The 23,743-nt window shown below is 39.8% G+C and overlaps 1 protein-coding gene across 4 annotated transcripts; it reads left to right on the top strand.

Moving 5' to 3' along the window:
* PPP4R3B (protein phosphatase 4 regulatory subunit 3B) lies at window positions 1-23,052 on the top strand. 4 transcript variants are annotated; one of them, XM_071740372.1, is made up of 16 exons: window positions 1-508; window positions 1,638-1,693; window positions 7,368-7,466; window positions 8,540-9,160; window positions 12,173-12,250; window positions 13,085-13,201; window positions 14,357-14,473; window positions 14,804-14,935; window positions 15,419-15,521; window positions 16,600-16,641; window positions 17,208-17,366; window positions 18,037-18,206; window positions 19,327-19,466; window positions 19,735-19,919; window positions 20,362-20,564; window positions 21,326-23,052. In XM_071740372.1, the coding sequence occupies exons 1-16, from the start codon at window positions 367-369 to the stop codon at window positions 21,419-21,421; spliced, it is 2,460 nt and encodes an 819-aa protein (XP_071596473.1). In that variant the 5' UTR covers window positions 1-366; the 3' UTR covers window positions 21,422-23,052. The 4 variants fall into 4 exon arrangements, with proteins under 4 accessions (XP_071596473.1, XP_071596475.1, XP_071596472.1 ...); XM_071740374.1 differs by having other exon boundaries at window positions 20,440-20,564; XM_071740371.1 differs by having other exon boundaries at window positions 98-508; window positions 14,804-14,953.
* Window positions 23,053-23,743: the final 691 nt, after the last annotated feature.

The following is a 23,743-nucleotide window of genomic DNA, read 5'->3' on the forward strand; positions in this document are numbered from 1 at the left end:
CCCGCCCGCCGCCGCCGCCGTCCCCTCGGCGGCTCGGCAGCAGCTCCAGGCCGCCGTAGCCCCTGCGAGGGGAGCCCGTGGCCGGGCTGGGAGGAAGGAGAAAGGCGGCGAGAGTCGGGTTACAAGATGGCGGCGGCGCTGCGGTAGCTGCTGAGGCGGCGGAGCGGCGCCAGCGAGGGCCCGGAGCCGGGGCGCGGCGTCGCTCTCTCGCCGTCGGGGAAGCCATGAAAAGCGGCGCGTTAAAGGCCTCCCTGTGCCCCTGAGCGGCCCCGATTCCTCTCGCCATCGCCCCTCTCCCTGGAGGCGGAGTGGGCCCGGGGCCTGGGCCCGGGGGCCGGCGCGGAGGCCCGAGACCGGGGCTGCACCATGTCGGACACCCGTCGGCGGGTGAAGGTCTACACCCTCAACGAGGATCGGCAATGGGACGACAGGGGCACCGGGCACGTCTCCTCCACCTACGTGGAGCGGCTGAAGGGGATGTCCCTGCTGGTGCGCGCCGAGTCGGACGGTGAGAGCGTGGCCGGGGCCGCTGCGCGGAGGCCTAGGCCGCCCGCCGCCACCCCCGCCCGGGTCTCCTCCTGCTCCCCTCGCTCCCCGCCCGGGCCCGGCGCCCCTCGCTGTCCCACTCCCCGGCCCTGACACCCGCCGCCGCGGGGCTCGGCTGCTGCTCCTCCCCACCCCTTCTTTTCTCCACGTTCAATCGCGAAGACCCCACAGGATTTTTTATTATTGTTTTATTTTCCCCTTTTCTTTCCCGTAGCTCCCCTTAGGATTTCTCTTCCCTTTCAAGCTACAACCCCCCTTACTTAGATTTTCTCCCTTCCAGCTAACCTAGCCGGCTGCGGCTCTCTTTACAGAATACAGATGAAGTTGTTACATGTGACGACATCTTGTTCGTTTTCAGAGTAATTTTGTTCCTTTTAGAAGCGCTCCTTTCCTTCCCTTCTTACTTCTATAAAATATTGTTCGATGGTTTCCCACCCCTCAGAGATTCTCTGGTTATATTGGAATTGTGTGGCTTTCCTCGTGTTTTATTGCACTTTAAAGTCACCTTAAGGGTCTCTTTTGGAGGGGGAGGGTACAAGCTCGTCACTTTGTCAGCCGACAGGTGCTAATGTGCTAAATAAACCTCCTAAGACTGGTATAAATTACTCTGTAGCTGTTGCCAGGATACATACACTACTTGCATACATAAGATAACGTCCCTGGGTTTATACTATCTAGATGATTCACTTCTGAAGGGCAGCTGAAGGAAATAAAAGCAAATGCCCCACGTGGCTTCTGTAGTCAAAAACATTTTATGCTGGGCAGCATGCTGCTTGGTGCAAATCTATTTAGTTTTAATAAACAGCCTTTAAAACAGCTAGTTGTCACCAGGTTTCAGGAGAAGAAAACAGTGCTGCTATAGAAAATTTTTGGTCTAAAATAGATGAAAAAAAAAAATTTAACATGGGTATTTCTGTTGTCTTACCTGCTTTTTTTTAGGGAATTATGTTTAAAGAAGGTGGTTCTCTTAGACTTTCTGGAAGATACGGACTTAAGTTGAGTCATATGTTGGCTGGCACAAGGGCATTTGTAAAATGTGTGGAGATGTTTAATTTGTTAAACTCAGTAATATCTCTTCATACTTTTTTCAGGTTCACTACTGTTAGAATCGAAGATAAATCCAAATACTGCGTATCAAAAACAGCAGGCAAGTAATACTGCTAGGCTTTATTTTTCTGATTACTGTTGTCAAGGAATTGTTTATTCTCAAACTAATGGCATTTTTCAGAAAAAAAAATGCAAAGCACCATGACATGGAATTGTCAATGTCATTTTATTTTATAGAGGTGAAAAACTGCTTAGAAGTCCGTTAGGTGCTATAATCCTTCATGTTAAAACCTGGGTCTCCTATGAAAACCTTACTGGACTTGAGGTTTTGAAGAGACCTGTATGCAGTTTGGATAAATACTGAGGTCATGGCAGGAAAAATAAATTTATAGGTGTAGCTTCTGTCTCCCATCCCCGGCTGTGTGAAGGCAAAATGTTGGCCTGCTCTGTTGCAGATTACTTGCTTCTTGAGTTCTTTTTCTGGAACTAACATGAAGGAATTTGTCTTTGTTGTTGACTTCCTTTGTTGTTGCTGTTCAGAGTTTGGGTTTTTTGTTGTTGTTAAGTTTTGAAAACTTTTGCTATCCTAAGTGAAGTGACTAGCCATGGTGAGACTTCTTGCAGGGTTGCCTTTCCTGAGGGTAAGCCTCCTGCAAAACAAAGAAGTAAAACAGTTGGGAGCTATGTTAATAGGTCATTTTTGTTTAATTCACTAAACCAATTAACTTACTAAATCTTTCTTGCTTTTATCACTTTTATTGCTTTTTCCTTTTTCTGCGTTAGTTTTTGGTGTCTCTGCCTACATTGTTCTCATAGTTATTACTGAATTTTTTTCCTGTCTGTTCCTTTGTTCTCCAGTAGATTCTCTGTTCCTTTTGTTCAGTGTTTTACACTGCTCTTCATCATTATGGTATCCAGAAGCATTTCAGCACTAGAGAATAGTAGTTCTTTATTCTTCCTAAATCACAAAGAGAAAAATCTTTAAGGATTTGTTTTTCTTTTTTTTCCTCCCTCCCTCAGGTGACAAGTTACAATGTGAGGATTTGAGGGAAAAGACTTCCATTTAGCTCCTGAGCGCCAACTGGCTGACTTTAGCTTAGGAGTGAGTCAGAGTCTTGGGCCATGCTTTTTAGAAAGCTGTTTGCTGTGGTTTCCATTTTTCACTCAGTAGATATTGGTGGGTTTAGTCAGGTGGCTGATGGGTGGTAGATTTCCTTGAGCGGGCCATGCTGAGGAAAGGGGATGACCTTTGTGAAGCTCTGCAAGATTCTGAAAGTCAAGAGCCTTGAACTGCTTCTTGTTTAGTAGAGGAAACTAATACATAATAAAATATGAATGCAGATTGTGTTGCTGAAAAGGTTTAAATTGCTTCCTTTTGCAGCCTGTTTTCTGAATCTTTATAAAACTGATTATTTGAAAGCCTTCTTTACTTAATTAGTAGCAAAGTTTCAAGTGACATAAGTAGCTTTTGGTTTTGTTTTTCCTGTGGAAGTCTTTGTAAGTTGTAGTTTTGAAAAACCAAAGCTGAGGTTTATTTTGGTTTGCTTTATTACTAATTCTAGTGCTAGAGTTTGCTTCACTATTCAGTCTTTTGAAGAAGCTTGGTTTTGGTTTTTTTGTGGTTTGTTGTTTTTTTTTTTTTTAAGGAGAATAATGATTTATGCTTTGCAGAGACAGGTTCCGGGTTTATCTAACCTCTGAAACTGTACAGTTTCTATTTGACAGAGATTTTTCCTCAGCTTTTTATGTGCTTCTTTCTCAGTGGAGTAGCAGAGAACAGACCTTCATATATCATTTCATGCTTCTCAATTTGAGAGATTTCAGTCTCATCTCTAGGAGGTTGTAGTATTCAAGCCTTGGCATCTTGGGAGCAGATGCATTATGGAAAAAGGTGGAACGATTTAGGCAATTTTTTTTTTTTATTAACCAGATTTGAAAGAGAGGCGATTTTTCCTCAGAATCCCAACTTGAATGCTGAAGTGTTTTTCCATAGGTATCCTTGAGACTTGGAGGGTGCCCTGATCTGCCCAGGGCAAATGCTTGTAGGTGAATGGCAGTGTGGAGAGCTCTCTTCCACTTACCAGACCTCAGGTGCAGATTTTCATTAAGGTGCTCATCATCTTGGGTCTGGGGGAAGCTGCAAGATGATGCATCTTAGTGAAAAGGAAACAAACACCTCTTTGTAGAAAATACTTGAGTGGGCTTACAGGACAGTTACCCCTTCTGCTGTTATTTCCATTCTGTGAAGAAAGTCAACCAATTTTTAGTTGCTGTGAGTCCATCTGTGTTAACCAATATTACACTGTGCTGAAGAGTACTAAAACCATTAACAGAGCAGGTCTTGTTTATCTGCCTTCCCAAATAATGTTTGTGGTTACTGGCTTTCATGCAGAATTCTGTCCTATCAAGGTATGAGACATGCTTATAATAATGACCTCTTTTTCAGGAGAAATAGGACTTGGGTTGGACATAGGTACCAGGCAACTCAGCATACAACATAAAATAATTCCTGGTTCCAGGTATACAAAGAGCATGAGAGCCTGAAGAGCTCCAGATTGCCCTGGATTTTAGGTCATAGGCTTGGAGAGTTACATGCCTCCACTAGACACCCCTTGTTGGCTGAAGGGCAGGATCAGATGCTTTCTGGAGGCTCTAGCAGGAGCTGTTAAAGTTGTTACCACACCCATTTATTGTTCCACCCTCTGCTTGAGGTTACTGTTCCATGTCTAAACTGGCAGACGAGTGCATCTTCGGTGAACAGTCAGATGGGTCCATGTGTGTCCTTTGTTCCTCTACCTCCTCCAGCAGTAATTTTCAGTTTCATGGCTGTAAGACTTCAAAACTGCCACAGAAATCCTTGCTGTGAACACTGCCTTCAGATGTTAACTCTTCTTTAGGTGCTCTCTACCCATTTTCAAGTCAGAAATGAAGAATGTGCACAAATACCATCTTTTCTACAGAGCTGCCATCACTTGTAACAATAGAGTAATTTGTTTTGAGCCAAGATCTGCAATATTGTGTCCAGTTCTGGGCCCCTCTGTTCAAGAAGGACGGGGAACTGCTTGAAGGAGTCCAGCACAGAGCCTCCAAGATAATCGATTAAGGGAGTGGAACATCTCCCTTATGAAGAAAGGCTGAGGGAGCTGGGTCTCTTGCTTGGAGAAGAGGAGAATGAGGGATGACCTCATTAATGTTTATAAATATGTAAGGGGAGAGAGCCAGGAGGATGGTGCCAGGCTCTTCTCAGTTATGCCCACTGATAGGACAAGAGGCAATGGAGGTTCCACATAAACATGAGGATAATTTTTTTTACTGTGAGGGTGACAGAGCACTGGCACAGGCTGCCCAGGGAGCTTGTGAAGTCTCCTCTGGAGACATTCAAAACCCATCTGCATGTGTTCCTGTGTGACCTGCTGTAGGTGACCCTGCTCTGGCCAGGGAGGTTGGACTTGATGATCTTTTGAGGTCCCTTCCAACCCCTAACATTCTGTGATTCTGTGAAGAGCAGAGTTACTTGAGGCTGGGATTTAACACATTTGCAGGGGTGCTGCTAAAGCCATCCTGAGCAGTTGCCACGGGAACTTCTTTGATCCCTTTCATGCTAGCATGAGTAGTCATGTTACTGTGTGACAGCTTAGATGTAGGAACTGATTCAATTGAAATACCTCTTTTTGCTGGGTTATTTTTTATGAGCATGTGTTCCCTGTACTGGCATATGAGGAATATATTTGTCTCATGCATTTGTGGATTGTTTTAGGTTGTGCAGGAATCATACACTGAATTAGATTTTATATTAGTATTAGCAAATACTTTCTGATGAAACTATCTTTCAGAAACATTTCTGGAGAAACTTATGTAAATTCTGCTATGTGTGAGCAGTGCAGATTAAAACAACTTCCCATTCTTTTTCATAAAACTTATGAGTGCAGGCTCTGTGGATGCATGCAGCCACTGAAGTTACTCCACTCTTATCTTTTATTGGAATCATTTGCACCATTAATAGGACTTCTTCATGTATGTGTGCTTCTTTTTTCATTCTCAGCTCACCTAGGTGAATATTGATTTTGGCCGTCAGGGCATCAGTAACTTCACAGAACATCTCAAGAAAAACATTTTGGATTTTGAGTTCTCTAATACCCATTAAATTGTACTTTAAAAATCTTTTTTTTAGTTAATCTCTAAAATAGAACCAGATCACAGAGCTGATCAGTCTTTTCAGTTCCCACAGGTGACATTTACTGGTTTTTGAGTCCCAGTTCCACTGCTTGCTCTAAAGTGGCACACTGTAAACAGAGATTCAGCTGTCTGTGAGCTGGAGATGAGGATGGACAGCTGTAAGCAAAAAAAATGTCTGCTATATGGAGCTGTAACATTTGTGCACCTGAATTGGAGCCTGAAAGTAGGGAGACTACCTAATATTTTTGACTGTAGGACAATAGTACAGGTAGACTATGAGGCATTATAGTTTAAACAGACATCTCTCGTGAGCAGCATCAAAACCACAGTACTGTGAGCTCATTCCTTTCTAGAAAGGGAAAACTTTGTTTCTCCAAAGGAATACAGAAAAATGAGAAAGGAAGAAAAACCAAAAACCAAATCAAAGCTTGTATGAATGCTGCTTTTTAGTGTGTCCTGTGATTAGCTGTGGGAGATGAGGGAACAAAGGGAGCCCAGAGGTACTTTTGGAGTAAAGGTGTGAAGGGGTAATGGCAGCATCTGTTTCCTCTTGTCCCTGAAGTTTCATAATGTGCATCAGGTATCTGTAAGCTACTTATGCATTTGGGTTTGATTGCTAAGCCTAAAGGTATCACTTTGACAATTTTATTTACAATAAAAGTGATGCATAAGGTAAAGACATACAAGCCAAGTTGTGCAGTGAATGTTGACCTTTTTAAATGTGGGAAGTAATTGACCTTATCAGTCAGGAAGCAAGGGCTTGCTGGTGTTTAAAAAAAAAAAAATGAGGTGTGGTAACAGTTGAGGAAGTCAACAGAGTTGGTTGAATGTACTGCAAAGTTAGTAGAGTGATGTTCCATTTTAACATGGTGAGTTTACTGTAGGATACTGAACTATATCTGAATGTCAAAGCACAGGTTTACATTCCTTAATGCACAGCAGCAAGTGTCCTAATCTCATAAAAAAAACTTTTTAATCTATGTAAAAATACCAGCACATCTTCCAGATACACTGTCCAAGTGCACAAATTGAATTGATGGAGGCATTAGTAGCAGAGGAAAAAAAGCTTGCTGAAATGATAGTACCTGTTGGTGAGATGTTTGTAACGGTCATAGGAATTTAAGAGTTTCATATTATTCAGGCTGTCTGACTTTTTAATTTAGAAAAGAATGTTTTCACATTGGGCATTATTTTTCTTGTGTCTGAGGCTGTATTAAACACCTGAGGAGGAAATACTCGTTTTTTTATTTTTTTACTTTATTAAATACAAAAACAAATTGTTATTGCAGGTTTTCTGCATTGTGTGTGTTCCCTTTTCAAGACTGTTGATTCAGAAGTATGTTGCAGGAAAATGCTGTTAAAAGTGATTTAGATATGAAAAAATTACTTTTAAATATATAATATATAAGATAGTTTTCAAAAAAATAGCAAAAAAGAAAGGTGATGTCCCCTATGGCAGAACAGGTGGTTTGATATTTTAGTGTCAAGTGTAACTTTTAAAATTATTCGTTAGACACATGACTTAAGGAAATACAGACTGATATGAAGTATAGAGCTGTTTCAGAAACAATTTTTTTGTTTGTTTTTGTCTTAACCAGGACACCCTGATTGTTTGGTCGGAAGCAGAAAACTATGATTTAGCACTGAGTTTTCAAGAAAAAGCTGGCTGTGATGAAATTTGGGAAAAAATCTGCCAGGTACAGTTAACTTTAAATATGCTGTTTCTTACAGATGTTTTAGCGTCTCCCTGTTTTAGTGTTTTAGTGACTCCCTGTGTTTGTGCTGCAGTACCTCAAATTGCCACTACTTAGAACTTTGTTGCTTTCATAATTTCATTTCATGCTTTTGAAAAATCAGTGTAAGCTGAAACTCAGGTGCTAGACATTTTAGGACTTTTTTATTGTTTTGGGGTTTTTATTATTCTTTAAAAGGGCAGTGCGGAGGAGCATGTTTTAATGGTCCTCCTCAGAGGTGGCCTTAGGAATCTGACTTGCTGGAGTGCTGTAGAGCTGAATATGCCTGAGGAGCTGGATATTCTACTGTGAGAAACAGTGAGGTGGCACTGCTGTGTGAGCTCAAATCTCAATGGTCATTTTTTCATCAAGACCTAACTCCTGCTGAGTGTTGTGTCTTACAAATGTTTTAACCTTCATTGTTTTATCATCAAACAGCTTAGATTTTATACTTTCAACTGTGAAAAACTAAGAAGTCAATGTAGTTGTGCCAGTAGGTACTGCCAACATGTAACCTGGGCTTTCACATTACAATGATCGTGACAGTCTCAGATTTTGAGTAAGCCTAAAGAAACATGGAACTCAGAATTCCTAGCTGTTTCCTAGACCAAACTAGGCAATTTAGATGCAGTCTTTGTCTTAGCATGTTTTGGGGTATAATGTCTTCTCAGCCTATTTTGAAGTGGTATTTAAAGGAACCAATGCCAGTAACTGCAAGTATTTACATCTAATAAATAGTCTCGGTTTTAAATCGTGGCTGAGCTGATGAACACTCCTGAGAGGGAGATCTTCATGTCATCTGACTTCTTGACTGTACAGATGCTGTTAGGATTTGATATGATTTTGTTTTTTGATAAGTATACTACATAGTGGTAGTGATGGTAGAATTGAAAGGCAGCAGACTTATTCCTCTGCACGTCTGGGGCATTTTCCAGGCAACTAAAAGTATTGAGTGCATGTTTTGTTAGTGTTAGTGGTTTTACTGTTTTTGTATGTGTTTTGAGATGAGGCAGTAATTGTGCGCCCTGTCTTCTTAGGTGCAAGGTAAGGATCCTTCAGTGGAAGTCACACAGGACCTTATTGAGTCAGAAGAGGAACACATAGAAGAAATGCCTGAAACTAGCCCTTTGATTGACCTTCCTACTTGTGAACTCAACAAACTTGAAGAGATTGCTGACCTAGTTACCTCTGTTCTCTCCTCACCCATCCGTAGAGAAAAACTAGCGCTGGCCTTGGAGAATGAAGGCTATATTAAAAAACTGTTGCAGCTTTTCCAAGTCTGTGAGAATTTAGAGAACACCGAAGGCTTACATCACTTGTATGAAATTATTAGGGGAATTTTGTTCCTCAACAAAGCAACTCTGTTTGAGGTGATGTTTTCTGATGAGTGTATTATGGATGTTGTTGGATGCCTTGAGTACGATCCTTCTTTGGCGCAGCCAAAACGGCACAGGGAGTTCTTGACCAAAACTGCAAAATTTAAAGAGGTTATTCCTATAACAGACTCTGAACTCAGGCAAAAAATCCACCAGACTTACAGGGTACAATATATTCAGGACATCATCTTGCCAACACCATCTGTTTTTGAAGAGAATTTTCTTTCTACCCTCACTTCCTTTATTTTCTTCAACAAAGTTGAGATTGTCAGTATGTTACAGGTAAGTTTTTTTTGATACAGTATGGATGGATTATGTATCCTACCTCTAGCTGTAGTTCCCAAATTGATTTTACAGCTCTTTAACGCTACATAGGTTAATCATACATATTTTCCTTTGTACAATGTTGTAAATTCTTCCCCTTCTATTTCTGATGCCTTTTATTTTGTATTTTAAAAATGTTGATTTCAGGTGAGTGAACTTTTTAATGAGTAAACAGTTAAAGGTTGTTCTTGATTCTCAAGCAAAATACATATTTAAGCTGGTTCTGTACAGATATTTAGGGGACAAGCAACTTTTTGGTTTATCTATCAGGGATATTTGTGACATCTTTATAACATTCTGAATCTGTGATTCAAAACTGTGTTCAGAACCAATCCTGTTACCCTACTAGTACTTTATGATGCTTATTTCAAATGTTTGCATTGTAGTATATAAGTAATTTGTTGGGTTTTTTTCTTCATATTGATACCCAAAAGTAATAATAAATAACCAGCATGTTACTGTATCAGAAAAACTTACTGGATACTTTGTAGCCAGAAGCATACTTAAAAGTAGTTTGGTGTGACAACCAGGGTGGGCCCTGGAAGGGGACTCAGTAATGCGCTCCAGGTGAACTTCATGACATTTTGGGTATTTTCAGTTCATGTTTTGTTGTGCAAGCTAGTAACAGTATGGTTTATTTTTTTCTGATCCATGTCCTTAGAAAGTGGTACTTGTGTGGACTAGAATGTCACAAATCTGTTTGTTTTGAGCATGAGTAGTCATTGAAATAGAAAGTAGTACTGAGAAGACAAGGGTAGCTAACGAGGAAAGAGAGGGGCACTGGAGAAATAACATTGCCATGAGGAATATTATCAAAGAATGCAGTAGGGGACTGGAAAAAACAAAACACTAAAGAATTGCAAAGAAGTGCATGAACAAGGTTTTGAGCTTCTTTTTCATTGAACAGCAGAAGGAAACTAAAATGTAAATCCCATTTGCAAAATTAATTACTTGCGCTAAGTAAAGATTTCCCTTTTTATTCTTTTGCATATATTACTTTTCAAAAACTAAAAATAAATTCAGTAGTATTCTCCTGAGGCCATAAGTGCTCTTACCACAAGATTTTTGAGATTATGAAGTTCATTAATTTTGATGTAGGCTTTACTATACAGAATATTTAATTGTGCCTTAGCAGAAAACTATAGTTTCTTGTTACCTTTAGCACTCGTTGAATGAAATTCTGAAACCCTCTGACAGTTCTTTGTTGCTTTGTCACCGCTGACTTTACCATAGTAGTGAGTGGATATGATGGCACATAGGTTTGCCTCTCTGTTTTATGTCTAATTGAGATGCACCATGATTTGCAAGTCCTGTTGATACTCGCATCACTTGACCTGCCTTGAGAATTACAAACTAAGAAGTAAATGTACATAGAAGGGATGTTACTGATAGCACGTGTGAGGAAGTTGCGTTGTAGAATAGACCTCAGGTTCAGGTCTGTTTTCACAGTCCCCTGCTATAAATCAGCTTTTTGTTGTGGCCCAAGGACTCTAAAGCTCCTTTGGGTTTGGTGAACATATTAGAAGTCTTGTTACCCTAAATACTCCGGCAAAGCTCCCTCCAAGAGTGCAGTCCTCAGAGTAACAGATTGTGTTTGCCACAGCAGTAAAGCTCCTTTCTACGCACTACAAAGCTGGACATCCCAATGCTGCTGTCCATGAGGGGCAGCCACGTGGGAAGCAACCCCAGATCCCTCTTGTGCTTTAGGACATCAGGACTACGCTGTGGCAGCCTTAGCCAAGCAGGAAATCTTCCTGTTGCCAAGTGTTCTGTAATGGGGGTTTTCTAGCCTGTCTGTCATTGTTTTGTGGCACAGTTTTGTTTTTTTTTTTAACAGGCTTAATTAAGCTGTTAAAGCCAGCAAAGCTTAGACTAAACTGCTAAGTTGGTGTATGTTGTACACTCTCAGATGCTGATTCCAAGTATTGTTTGTGAACCGCTTCTTTTCTCATGTCCTAAGATTTTCTGGAAAAAAATTGTGAGCCTTTGGATGCCAGTCCTGTAATCCTAAAAATTTGGTATTATGTTGGCCTGATAAAGCACACAGATTTTAGCAACAGCACTTAAAAAGGTAGAGAGTTAAGCACCCTCTACATTATGCAAGGTTATGTTTATAGATATTTATTGGACTGTTGCTATCCTGTTCATGTTTGTTCTGTCCCTAAGTAAAGTTTGGAAAGTTGAACAGTAGTGATGCATAATTTTGTAATGCTGTAACATAATGGTATTATTTGCTTTCGAGATTTATGTTGTATTTAAAAAGTAACAGAGACATTTGATTTGAAATATGTATGCCAGCTGTATTGTCCTCATGAAGGAGCACAGAGAAGTCTGTGTACAAAGAGGGCAGGATATGGCCAAACAGTTGAGAGATGATGATACTCATTCTGGTTTTCTTGTCCCTCTTGAGCCTTAAGCAGTGGTGTAAGTGAAATGCTTATGCAGAAGGGGGAGAATGTTGTTGCTGTGCCAGGAGGAAGTGTGGAACAATGACTGTTTTCTGTGATTTTGATGCACAGGGGTGTGTGGCAAATGATACAGGGAGTGTGGGGGTTAGGGCAGAGGGGTAGAACTATTCTTTTAGAGACAACCAGACTTCAGAGAGTGGTCAGTTAGAAAGCAGAGTTAGTGATGATCCTCAGTGATACTTAGTGTAGCCTGCAGTTCTGACCTCCTGGGCCTGCTTCCCCTGCACAGAACGGGCACTGAAGCAACACACTGGAAATGATCCTCCTAAATGTGTGCTCCTGTGTTTTGATTTTTTTGTGATAAAGTGTAGTTGTGGAGAAAAAAAAAAAGGATTTATATAAAAAAACTGTTAATGCATGGTTATCTGTAATGAATGAGCAAGTAATTAAGCATCATAGTTAAGATTAAATTCAGTTTGACTCTTCAGTCTGGTAGCCAATGAAGATTTGTCCCTTAACTTTTAAGAGGCATTAAGCCATGTTCTTCTTATGTGTTACGCAGGAAGACGAGAAATTTTTGTCTGAAGTTTTTGCACAATTAACAGATGAAGCTACAGATGATGACAAACGATGTGAATTGGTAAGTCAGTGGCCTTGGTAGTTCTTTGAGTGCTTTAAACTACAGAGATGAAGTATAAATATTGAAACTGTTTTGCACATTCTGAAGTTGTTTGGGTATTTCTGTACCCTGGAATAATTTCCAGTGTAGCTTGTTCTTCGTTTATGTACCCACTAGAAAAAACATTTCTTGCAAGGTAAGCACCAGTTTATTAATTCTAAAAATTATTTTATTGTTCCGAATACCAGCACTGAACTGCCATACTAGACCTGAAGGTGTGCTTTCTTCCAGATACTCTTCAGTGTACCATATCGCTTATATTTGTCATATAAACACTGCTTTTGTTCACTGTACTTTACTCATGCAAGAAGATCTTAAAAGTCTTATGACTGAGGATTAGCAGTAGTCCCTTCATATATATATATGTGTGTGTGTGTGTATTTTTAACAAACATTGTTTATCTTTGTTTATATTTATCAGCTTAATTTACCTTGTTAAAATCTTGCAAAATCAGGAAGGAAAGCATCTTCTTTCGTGTAATAGGCATGCTAGACACCTGTATAAATCCTTCATGTGCTACATGTGCTAAAATAGCTACAAGGTATTTTTCCTGTATATCTTTCTGAGGTAAATTTCAGCCTCTTAAATTTGTTTGGTTTGCTTGTTGTTAACTTCCTTTTGCTTTCCTTGGCTGATGTTGCTGAAGGTTGGAGCAGACAGGACTAGAAATAGTATAATTTTCTAAGGAGGCACATACCAGGGTGTACACAAACTGATACAAATTGTAACAATTTCCTACTTTCAGAGAGTTTTCTGAATCGAATACACCTTGAGTTATTTTTCCCTGTACCACAGGTTAACTTTTTCAAGGAATTCTGTGCATTTTCTCAGACGTTACAGCCTCAGAACAGAGATGCATTCTTTAAAACTTTGGCAAAGTTGGGAATTCTTCCAGCTCTTGAAATTGTAATGGTAAGTGAAAACTTAAAGATGATTTTATTAAAAACTTTTAAAACCCCACAGCCATTTAACCAGATTTCATGTCTGCTGAACTCTTTTGTGTAGGTTTGATTGGACATCTTTGGGCTGCTGAAAGTTGAAAACTATTGTAACATTCAGGATTCAGGATTTCAGGAGCAGCTTCATTTTATTGCTGCTGTTATTTTTATTTTGTGTGATGAAGAACCTTGTGGCTTCTGCATCTTTTTCACAACATAGTGGAAAAAACGAAGGATGTTCTTTTTCATGTGGCAGCTTCATTTTTTTTCCCCAGTTGTTGTTGTAGATGGAACAATGCCAAGAAGTATTTTTAGATAATCTTGAACTGTGAGCTTGTTGCTGTCCAAAAGATAACATAATCCTGTACTTTCAGAGGTATAAAGCAGATTAATCTATCTTAATCAGCACTGGGAAATATTTTTTTTCTGCTCCTTTGGTTGAAGCAGCTTTTGGTGCCTGACCATTGCAATTCATGTGTCAGTGCTGTTGTTACTCAGAAACTAAAAATTGAAGGGGGGTTTTATGTTCTGGAGTAACAATCTTTTGAATTTACCAAAGGGCATTCTGACTGTTATGGACACACAGATGTCCTAGAGATGCTGAGTGATTAGATGAACACTAATCTCATTATTCTGTTCTAGGGTTAAACCAGTCCAGATAGTTCCTGTTACGTTAATATTTTTTGCATAGAAACTGTAGAATTAACTGAGAATGTTGCATACCTGAATAAAAAATATTATATCTTGTTGCCTGTAACCTAGTACAGAAATTTTTGTATGTATTGGGTTGTATAATTGGTCCTTTTCTACCAAGTAAATAATCTGGATAACAGTTCCGGAATAGTTGTGTCTTGGATACTGTAGCAAGTAGCATGATACAAATGCTTCCTGTGTAAGTTAGGGCTGTCAAATTCACAGAAAACCCTGCATCCATTCTGAAGAAGGGAATGGGGAGAGAGATTTTGTGATTGCTTTTTTTTTCTGTAACTGTATTACTGTGTGTGTCTCAGAAACTTTCTCAATAAAATGTTCTCAAAACTTCTTACTCACTCTTTGCAGCTTTGCTTGTCAGTAAATACAGAACTACAGAACTTCATGTACTCTAATAAATTTATTTTTTTTAAAACAGGGAATGGATGACCTGCAAGTTAGATCTGCTGCTACAGATATATTTTCTTATCTAGTAGAATTTAGTCCATCCATGGTCCGAGAATTTGTAATGCAAGAGGCTCAGCAGAGTGATGATGTAAGTAAAAGTGGTTTAGAAAGTTCATTGAATATACTGTTTAGAGCAACACAGATGCCTCCAGCGCTTGGAATACAGGTAGACAAAAATTTAAGTAGTAGAAATGCAGGAAAAAGTAGACTTAAGATAAAAAAATTGAGCATGTTGGTGTTATGTGAGTTCCTAGTAATAAAATGGTAGCTCTGCCGAAGAGTGGTTTTAGGGGAGGAGGCTTATGTGTGTCAACTCAAACTTTTTCCAGTTTCCAGTTTCCCTTAGGTTTTGCTGCCGAAGCTATTCCACTGTTGAAACTAGGTCTAATTATTTTGTGTTTGGTGTGATTTTTTGCAGGATATCCTCCTCATCAATGTGGTCATTGAGCAGATGATCTGTGATACTGACCCTGAGCTGGGGGGAGCCGTTCAGTTAATGGGGCTCTTGCGCACTCTGATAGATCCAGAGAATATGTTGGCCACAGCTAATGTAAGGAAATCCAAAGGGGTAAAGACACTTTACTGTCTCAGCAGAATTAAAAGCCTGGTATTTACTGCTGTTGTTTTGGTCAGAGGATAAAAAAGGATATTTTTATTCTTTTTTGACAGTGTTGCATATGGTGTGATAGAGAATTTAAGCAAGCTAAAATTAAAGCTAAAATTTCCTTCACTTTCTGATAATAAAAGGTATGAGTACATACTGTTGTGCACATGCCTATTAAAGTAAGCAATTGTGCACTTCAGTGAAATTGCACATCTGCATCTGTGGTGGGGGTTTTGTGGCGATGGTGAGGTTGGTTTGATGTGTTTCAGATGATTTCCCAAAAGAAAGAAATTAATCTTATTTTGAAGGAAAGATAAAGCTGCAGGACCTACCAGAAAGAATTATTTGTAGGTTGTCTTTTATGTTCCTACTGATTCTTATTTAAAATAGGGTCACAAACAGAGTGTAATGAAGTTTTATTTGTTTTAGAAAACGGAAAAAAGTGAGTTTCTCAATTTCTTCTACAACCATTGTATGCATGTTCTGACTGCACCACTTCTGGCTAATACATCAGAAGACAAATGTGAAAAAGGTAATGTGTGGGGTTTTTCTTGTCCCTTTCAGTCATGCAGTGTTTCCCAGTGACTGGCAGTCCTGGTAACAGCAATAAGGGTGTGGTGTGGACCAGGAATACACCTGGCAAAAACTGTTGTTCCCTTAGAGATGGGGGTTCTGTGGGCAGAGTTTTTGGTAGCCCCTTATAGCAGGTTTGAATGATAACCTGTCTTTATGCTGCAAAATGTGTATCTGCTTGATGTGTATTTTTAATTGTATACTAGTTTTATTAATATAACTTTACAGAATATTTTTTGTAAAGCAGAGGGTGTCCTTGTTGCACAGGTACTTTCTTAAAGTTTACAGAAATGCTGGGATGTTCAGTAGTGGTTACATGACTGCAGGAATCAGGAGTGCTCAGTCCATTAACTCCAAAGACAAGTTCTCCTTTGGCTGTGGTATAGAAATTCTGAAAGAAATCTGTTCAATTAAATACAGCTTGGAGCTCCTTTATCTTGTTTCTTTTTTCATTTTTCTTAGTACCAGTAAATAGTTGGGAGCATCACTTTGGCACACGAAAATAACTCTCACTAGTTTGTCTCTAGTGCTCTGCAAACACACATTTAATGCAGTTGCAGCCTCTTGAGCCAGACCTTTTTATGAGGGCTCTCTCAAGAGTCTAAATCAAAATTATACATATGTGGTAAATATTTTTTAAATATTTTTAAAAGTTTAAAAATTCTTACCCAGCTTCTCTTATTAAGTGTAAAGACAAAAAAATGCTTTATGCATTTTACACTAAAATAAAACCTGTAGAATAGCTTTAGTACTAATGAAATTATTTTAAATATTTAGAATAGGCACTTTAGTCCAGGTAGGAATAATATTCTGAAGTAATGGATATGTATATTCACCTACTTGAATATGAAATTTGGTTATGTAAATTGAAAATAAACATCTGGAGTGTGTTCTTGCTGTATGTTTTTCTTGCTATAGCTTACAGACATGTTCAGTAAAGTTTGAATAGCTAGCAGAATTGATTGCTTAGCCTCATCTTTTAAATATTATAGTGCTTTGGAAACTTTTTTCCTGATTTTTCTTTTCTTATTTACCAGATGCAGTAGTTGGGTCTGCTAAGAGTAGTACAGTTTGTCCTGGTAAGTTTTAATCAACCTTGAGTGGTAAAACTTGTCTTGTGTGACAAGAATATTTCATTTGGAAAGGACCTACAGTGATGATTTAGTTCAATTGCCTGACCATGTCAGGGCTGACAAAATTTAAAATACTGTGTATGTTTTCTTAATTAATTAAAAAAAAAAAAAAAAAAAGATTAGAAAAAGTTAGGTATGTCTGCATTTGATTTTTTTAGTACTTTTTATTGAAATAGATGTGGGTGCTTTTCTTCATATGAGGCAACGGGAAGCTGAAGGAACATTTTGATGTACTTTTAAGTTACTGTACCTCTATTATGGGTTGCCATAACCAGCAACTCCCTGCTCTTGGGAGAAGGAGAAGCCCCACTGCCCATCCACAGTGGGTTTTGTGACCAGGGATCAGGGGGAAGCTGTATTTGTGAGTGTTTTGTTCTTTCTAAAACACTCCAGTGTGTCACACAAAAATGTCAGGAACTGTAACAGCAGCTGAGCTTGTGAATGATTTGCTGCATGACAGTCCTTTTTTTGTTTGTTTTTAGTATAACTTAAGGCATTATATTTTCTTGTAGATAATTATCAAACGGCACAACTACTTGCCTTAATTTTGGAGCTGCTTACTTTTTGTGTGGAACACCACACGTATCACATCAAGAATTACATTATGAACAAAGATTTGCTAAGAAGAGTCCTGGTCTTGATGAATTCAAAACACACATTTCTGGCCTTGTGTGAGTATGGAGCTGCTGTGATTTTCTTCTTCAAGGCTTTGTATGTACTGTGTGAAGTATGAAGCAGTAGAAGTGTACACTTAAATTAAAAATGTATGTTAGCTTCCTATTTATTATGAGTATTAAGTAATTTTGGGGAAAAAAAAAAAAGTAGCAGATACCTGTTCATGTAGACCAGTGCTTTTTGTGTTGGGAGGACACGTGTATCTTTCAAAGTCTACAGGGATCCTTTCAAGTCTTTGACACCAATACTCAGTTGTGTTTGGCTTCCATTAAATGGAAATACTGTCATTTCTAAATAACATCAGAAATCTAGTGCTTCTTTTAGAGAGGGAATGAACCGTGGTGGCAAAAGAACAGGGGCTAGAGCCTGGGAGGTGGGCAGAGAAAAGCACAGGAATGAGCTAATAATTTAACTTATTGTTGCTGGATTTCAAAAATAAATTAATGGATTTGCATCACGCTGGCATACACAGGAAAGGTGAAGACTGAAAGAATGGTCACCTGTCAGCAAATGTTCCTTCTAAACTCTCAGAAAGTACTTGTTAATGCCTCTGGTTTGGGGGTTCATCTGGCTTTCAATAACACCAGGTTTTTTGAGTTCTTCCCAGAAGCTGATTGGAGCCCTGGCATGTAGTTATGAAATTCCTGACTTACTTTCTTCATACAGGTGCTCTTCGCTTTATGAGGAGGATAATTGGCCTAAAGGATGAATTTTATAACCGTTATATCACCAAGGGAAACCTATTCGAACCAGTTATAAATGCTCTGTTGGATAATGGAACTAGGTACAATCTGCTTAACTCTGCTGTGATTGAGCTGTTTGAATTCATCAGAGTGGTAAGTTCAGCAGCTCCTACTGAGGCATCTCGGGCAGAAATACAAAATGCAAATCTGTCACATGTTACTACTTGAAATCACAAACTAAAAAGTCCAATAGGTAAACAGCCAGATAGAAAGGAACCAGTAAGCTGCTTCATGCTCATTTCAATTGCTTGTCCCTTCATATAGTGTGTGGGCCCTGTTTCTGTCTAAGTCTGTGGAAAAGTTGGTAGAAAGAATCCTGTAGGTTCGTTTATTTTAAGTGGCTTACAGTGTTTCTGGACTAAACTTCAAAAAGAGGAATTAAGTGAAATATGTGAATAAATCTGGGTATTACTTGGTCTAAACAAGACTAATTTGACTAAATTTGAATGATCACTGTCCTTTAAAATCCTACATACGTGCTTTCTCAGACAGTGTCAGCTTCAGGATGGTTGCTTTTCCACCAGCAGTGTTTATGGGAACAACATCTGTGTCTGGACAAGACAGACAGGACAGGCAGGAGCACCCAGTTTCTTGTATTGCTGGGGTGGAAAACAAGGACTTGCAACAGCTCCTGGCTTACTCAGTGTGAATGTCTTGACATGTGGGAGTCTTCTCAGGGAATCTTTATGGTCTGCAAAAACGAAAGGCAGGTTTTAGTCACAGGGTATCATAACTTCTGTCTTTTCCAGCAAGGAAAAAGCTTCATGTCTCCAGATGGCTTTTGCCAGCATGGTATCAAAGTTGAGATTTGCCTGATACGGTGAGATTGAGAAAGAGGGCAGTGGGCCCAAAGGTGCCTTATCCCATGGGTGCTGTAGTTACTGAGGACTAAAAAGAGCTAAAATGTGTGGGGAAAGCAAGGCACAAATAGATTACTCCACGAAAGCTTAACCCAAGACCACAAGCATCATCACAGTTCAATCCAACTTTCACAGATAGAATTGGGGCAGTACTGAGTATATTGTCCATTCATATTAGAAAATTAATAATTATTTCTAGGTTTCAAGGTTTCAGCTTTTTTATTAAAGAATAACTTTTGTTCTTTCTAGTAATGTTTTGACTTCATCATCTCCTTCTAAAACTGAACTCTAAAGCTTTCTTAACTTCTGCATGTTAATGTTTGAGACTGAAGTACTGTTTTGTTCTTATGCAGGAAGATATTAAGTCCCTTATTGCACATATAGTTGAAAACTTTTATAATGCACTTGAATCTATCGAGTATGTTCAGACATTCAAGGGACTGAAGACAAAATATGAGCAAGAAAAAGACCGACAAAACCAGAAACTGAACAGGTACAAAGCAGTTTGTGTCTTTAGTATATTAAATGTTACATTTTAAAAACTCTCAGCTTATGAAGAGCAGAATCTTCCTTTGTCATTCAGAGTCTGGGGTCTGCCTGCTCTGTCCACTGGACTTTTGGAGGAGCTCACATTTTCAGTAGCAGTGGTGATGGAGCTGAACTGTTCTCTCAAGTGCAGCAAATTCACCTCAAAGCCATTTCTGATCCCGGCTGAGTCTGAGACAGCAGCAAAATGTGAATCCCTTGTGTGTCTCTTACAGTGTCCCATCTATATTGCGTAGCAATAGATTTCGCAGAGATGCCAGAGCCTTAGAGGAGGATGAAGAGATGTGGTTCAATGAAGATGAAGAGGAAGAAGGTGAAGCTGTTGTACCTCCAGTTGAGAAGTCAAAACAGGAGGACGATTTTCCAGATAGCTATGAAAAATTTATGGAAACTAAAAAAGGTATTTACTCAGTTTCAGCTTGTCAGCACTGGCTGTGCTCTGTGCTAGACTTGTGGAGTGTCACTGAAAGAAATAGTTGCTTCTGCTCTGTATCCTAAGCAGGAGTAAGAATTTTCTATGCCATCAAATAACAAATTCCTAACAGGTCTTTTTAAGCTAGTTTAGGATTAAAATAACGAGTTAAATTGCTCCAAGTGTGCATGTAATGTAGACGGTATTCAAAACCAAAACTTGACGTGTACTTGTGTGCGCTGAGTGAACAGCATCCCCGTGTCCCAGCAGCTCTCCCACTCTTTGCTGTGGATGAGGTCAGGAGGTGAGCGGTTGATTTAAACTGATTTTTTTTTAAAAAAAAAAAGGCATCTTTTGCCCTGTGACTCTGTGTGCATTGTACTCCCTGGTGTCCAGCTAATATTTAAGTATGAAAATATTTGTCCCTCAGCTAAGGAGAGTGAAGACAAAGAGAATCTTCCAAAAAGGACCTCAGTTGGGGGATTCAAATTCACTTTTTCCCACTCAGCCGGCGCAGCCAACGGTGCGAATGGTGCAAACAGTAAATCTGTGGCAGCTCAGACATCACCAGCAAGCTCCAATGGCTCCTCTTCAAAGAACACAACCCTGAGCACAGCAGTGACTGCCACCAAGGTGGGAGAACCTGTACAGAAGCCACTGGCCTAGCTTGGACAGTGGAGCAGTGCATGAGACTTGATGGGTTGTACTGGGGCAGGGTTAGCACTAGCCTCTGGTCAGGGTGTGTTATATATGTAGAAATTCATCCACAGTTCAGCCTAATTAACCACTTAGTAGTCTTGGGGAAGGTTTAAGAAGTCTTAGGTGGGACTGGGGTCTGTTGGTTTAATCTTCTGTGTAATTTAATTGCTCCTACTCCTCAGCTCTGTCTGTCCAGTTGCTGCTGCTGTGTGTGGTACACATAAAAGACTTTTTCTGAGGTTTGCTAGTAACCCCCCACCTGCATTGGGGAGTTAATGTTTTTAAGCAGATGAAGTAGAAATACAGTAAGTGGCCCCTGTGTTGTTATTTTAATCTTCAGTCCCCGGGTTCCTGAGAGGCTACAGGAGTAGTCAAGTGTAGCAAAAAATAGTATTGCAGTCAAGTGGATGTGCTGCATACCAGGTAGATTTTGTCCAGTTGGGAGTTTAAAAAGGGATCTTTAAATAATTCTGATCCTGAACCCAGATGAACAAGGAGGTTCCAGAACTTTTTTAACTTTGAAGTTCAAAACATTCTCAAGACAAATAGGTCTTTGCATCAAAAAGGCATCACCGAGAAACATGCAGGCTGGTGTGTCCTGGATGGGCTGGCTGGGGGCTCTGTACCACAGTGGCACGTTCCTGGGTCTGTTTTTCAACGTGCAATTTTCCTTTTTTTCTTTCTTAAATTGGCAGGGAAGTCTAGTTGGCCTAGTGGATTATCCTGATGATGAAGATGATGACGAAGAGGAGGAGACATCTCCAAGGAAAAGACCTCGTCTGGGTTCATAAAGGAAACCAAAACTTTGGAATAAAAACTTTTATTATGGGGTTTCAAATGCTGCAACCGTTTTAAGAGCTAAAGAGTCTGATTCAGAAAGCTTTCTCCCATGAGTACATAAGATAATTCAAGGAGTAGCAAAAGAAACTCAGTGTATCAGCTAGAAAGGGTTAGTTCTGTAAACACAAAGCTTCCAAGGAACTTAATAACTTTCTAGTAAAGTAAGGAGTCTGCCATTCAGGCTGTCAAAAAAATTTAAAAAAAAAAAAAAAAAAAAAAAAAAGTTGGGCTAGTATTCACAATACCTGGATGATGGCTTCTCAGTAAGGAAAGTCTCAGGTGTCGGGAGGGCAGGGGGAGGGAAAGGTATGGTAAACATTTTTTTTAAATATTGCAGGGTTTCCCCAGTGCTTAACAGAACTAGGAAAAAAAATACATTAAAGCTTAAATTGTGAACACAGTAATCTTAATTCTGTAATGGTGCTGTCAGTTGTGTTCTTCTAGCAATGCCTCTTAAAAAAATTTAAGGGAAAACTAATGCTGTTTGCATAAGAACAATCCAGATTCTGGGACCATTTCGTAACAATTAAATTGCATTTCTCATGTTTGGAGGGAGGGACACTGCAGTTATAGTGCATGTTGTTTAAAACTGTTAAAAATAAGTTTTAATTTGTATTTTTCAAGAGGAGAAAATGGAAGCTGGATTCAAAATGGATGGGTTTGCTCATTTTCTTTCCTATTAGACACCCGGTAATCTATGCCAAGGAATGATTGCTTCGAAAATATTTCCAGGAGCTGCTTGTGTGAAAGTGGTGACTGGCCACCAGTGCCACAGTGTGGGTGGTGCCGCATCAGAACCGCTTTCCGTGCTGAGGAATGAGCTGCCTCTCCTTGGTGCAGTGAGCCTTTCTCCAGATGGAGAGCTTAAATTGCCTGATTGAGGGGGTAATAAGAAACACTAACAGGTTTTGTGTAATGAGGAATTCAGCGGCGTTTTAACACCAAAGCCACTTTGGACCAAGATGGAATTGTTATTTACTAACAGAACTCCGGTCTCTGAGGCAGAATGAACAAGCAGCGCCTGAATCTGGGTGTGACGTGAAAGCTGCTTTTTTAAAAAAATAAAAGCACATTCCACAGAGTAGATGAGCAAACTGCGACAAAAATAGGTGAATTGGTGGCAAGGTGATGGAGGCAAACAGTCCCGGTTTTATTTTCAAAAGCAGCGAGTGAACTGTAAATATTTTCATGTTAGTTTGCCCATACGTGATCTGAGATCATGATGAGAGGAAATTTCCCAACGACAATTAATGTGTCAGAAATGTTAAAATACAAAACCAGCTGCAATTCACCACATAAATCCTTCTTGTAATATGTGTTATGGGTCCATTTCTCCTGGAATAGTTTAAACTGAAGCAGTTTATCTGTTTTGGAGATTTTTTTTGTAGTTAATTTTAGCTATTGTTTGGAAAAAGATGGGCTGTCTGTGTAGATATGAAGTATAGTTTTTTCCATAAAACAGAAGTTTATTTTGTATTAAAAATTACCACTGTACTTGTTTTACACCATTTGTATACATGTGGTGATATTAATGCTGAACTGTAAAATTCAGGAATTAAAATGTGACCCAGTAATTCCATAATTATTGCTTTTGTTTGGTTTCTTGTACAGGGTAAATTGACTCAGAATTTTTACTGGGGCTACTTTAGAGTATTTTTTATGATTAGCTTTCTGCATGGTTTTAAACATAACTATACCACTAGATGAAATTCCAGAGGGAACGTGCGAGTTCTCTCCGACACGGGAGCTAGACACGAGCATGCTGGTGGATGATGGTGACAGCTCACGCGTGTGGATCTGGGGACAACAGCATTGCCTGTGGAGGGCTCCAAGCAGCCAAGAAGTGGGCTCCATGTTTGTCACCTGTGCAAGGAAACACCCTGTCTGTCCCAAGTGCAGAGGATCAGAGGAAGTGTTTGCTTGTAAAGCACAGCTGCGGCGGAGTCATCGCCTGCTCACTCTCCCTGGGATGGTCACCTGGTGTTCTTCCTGCTGAGTCCTTTGTCCCATCAGCAACAATGAGTAACTTCCTCCAGCAGCACTCGTGCTACTTGAGTGAGTTACGAGTACGTGCCTTTACTAACCCGAGGCTGTGCACCAGCTGTCCTGGTTCTCCTTAACAGCCACCCCAAAACACGTTCTCCGAGGGTCTCCAACTGCAGCGGGTTAGCTCTTACGTTGCTCCCCACCACCCCGGCTCTTCCCTGAAGTACTGTCAGGAGCTTTAAAGATACATTCAGACCAACATGAGGGGTTTTTTTACAGCAAAACCA

This window comes from Heliangelus exortis, chromosome 3 (genome assembly GCF_036169615.1).
Source record: "Heliangelus exortis chromosome 3, bHelExo1.hap1, whole genome shotgun sequence".
Classification (NCBI taxonomy): Eukaryota; Metazoa; Chordata; class Aves; order Apodiformes; family Trochilidae; genus Heliangelus; species Heliangelus exortis.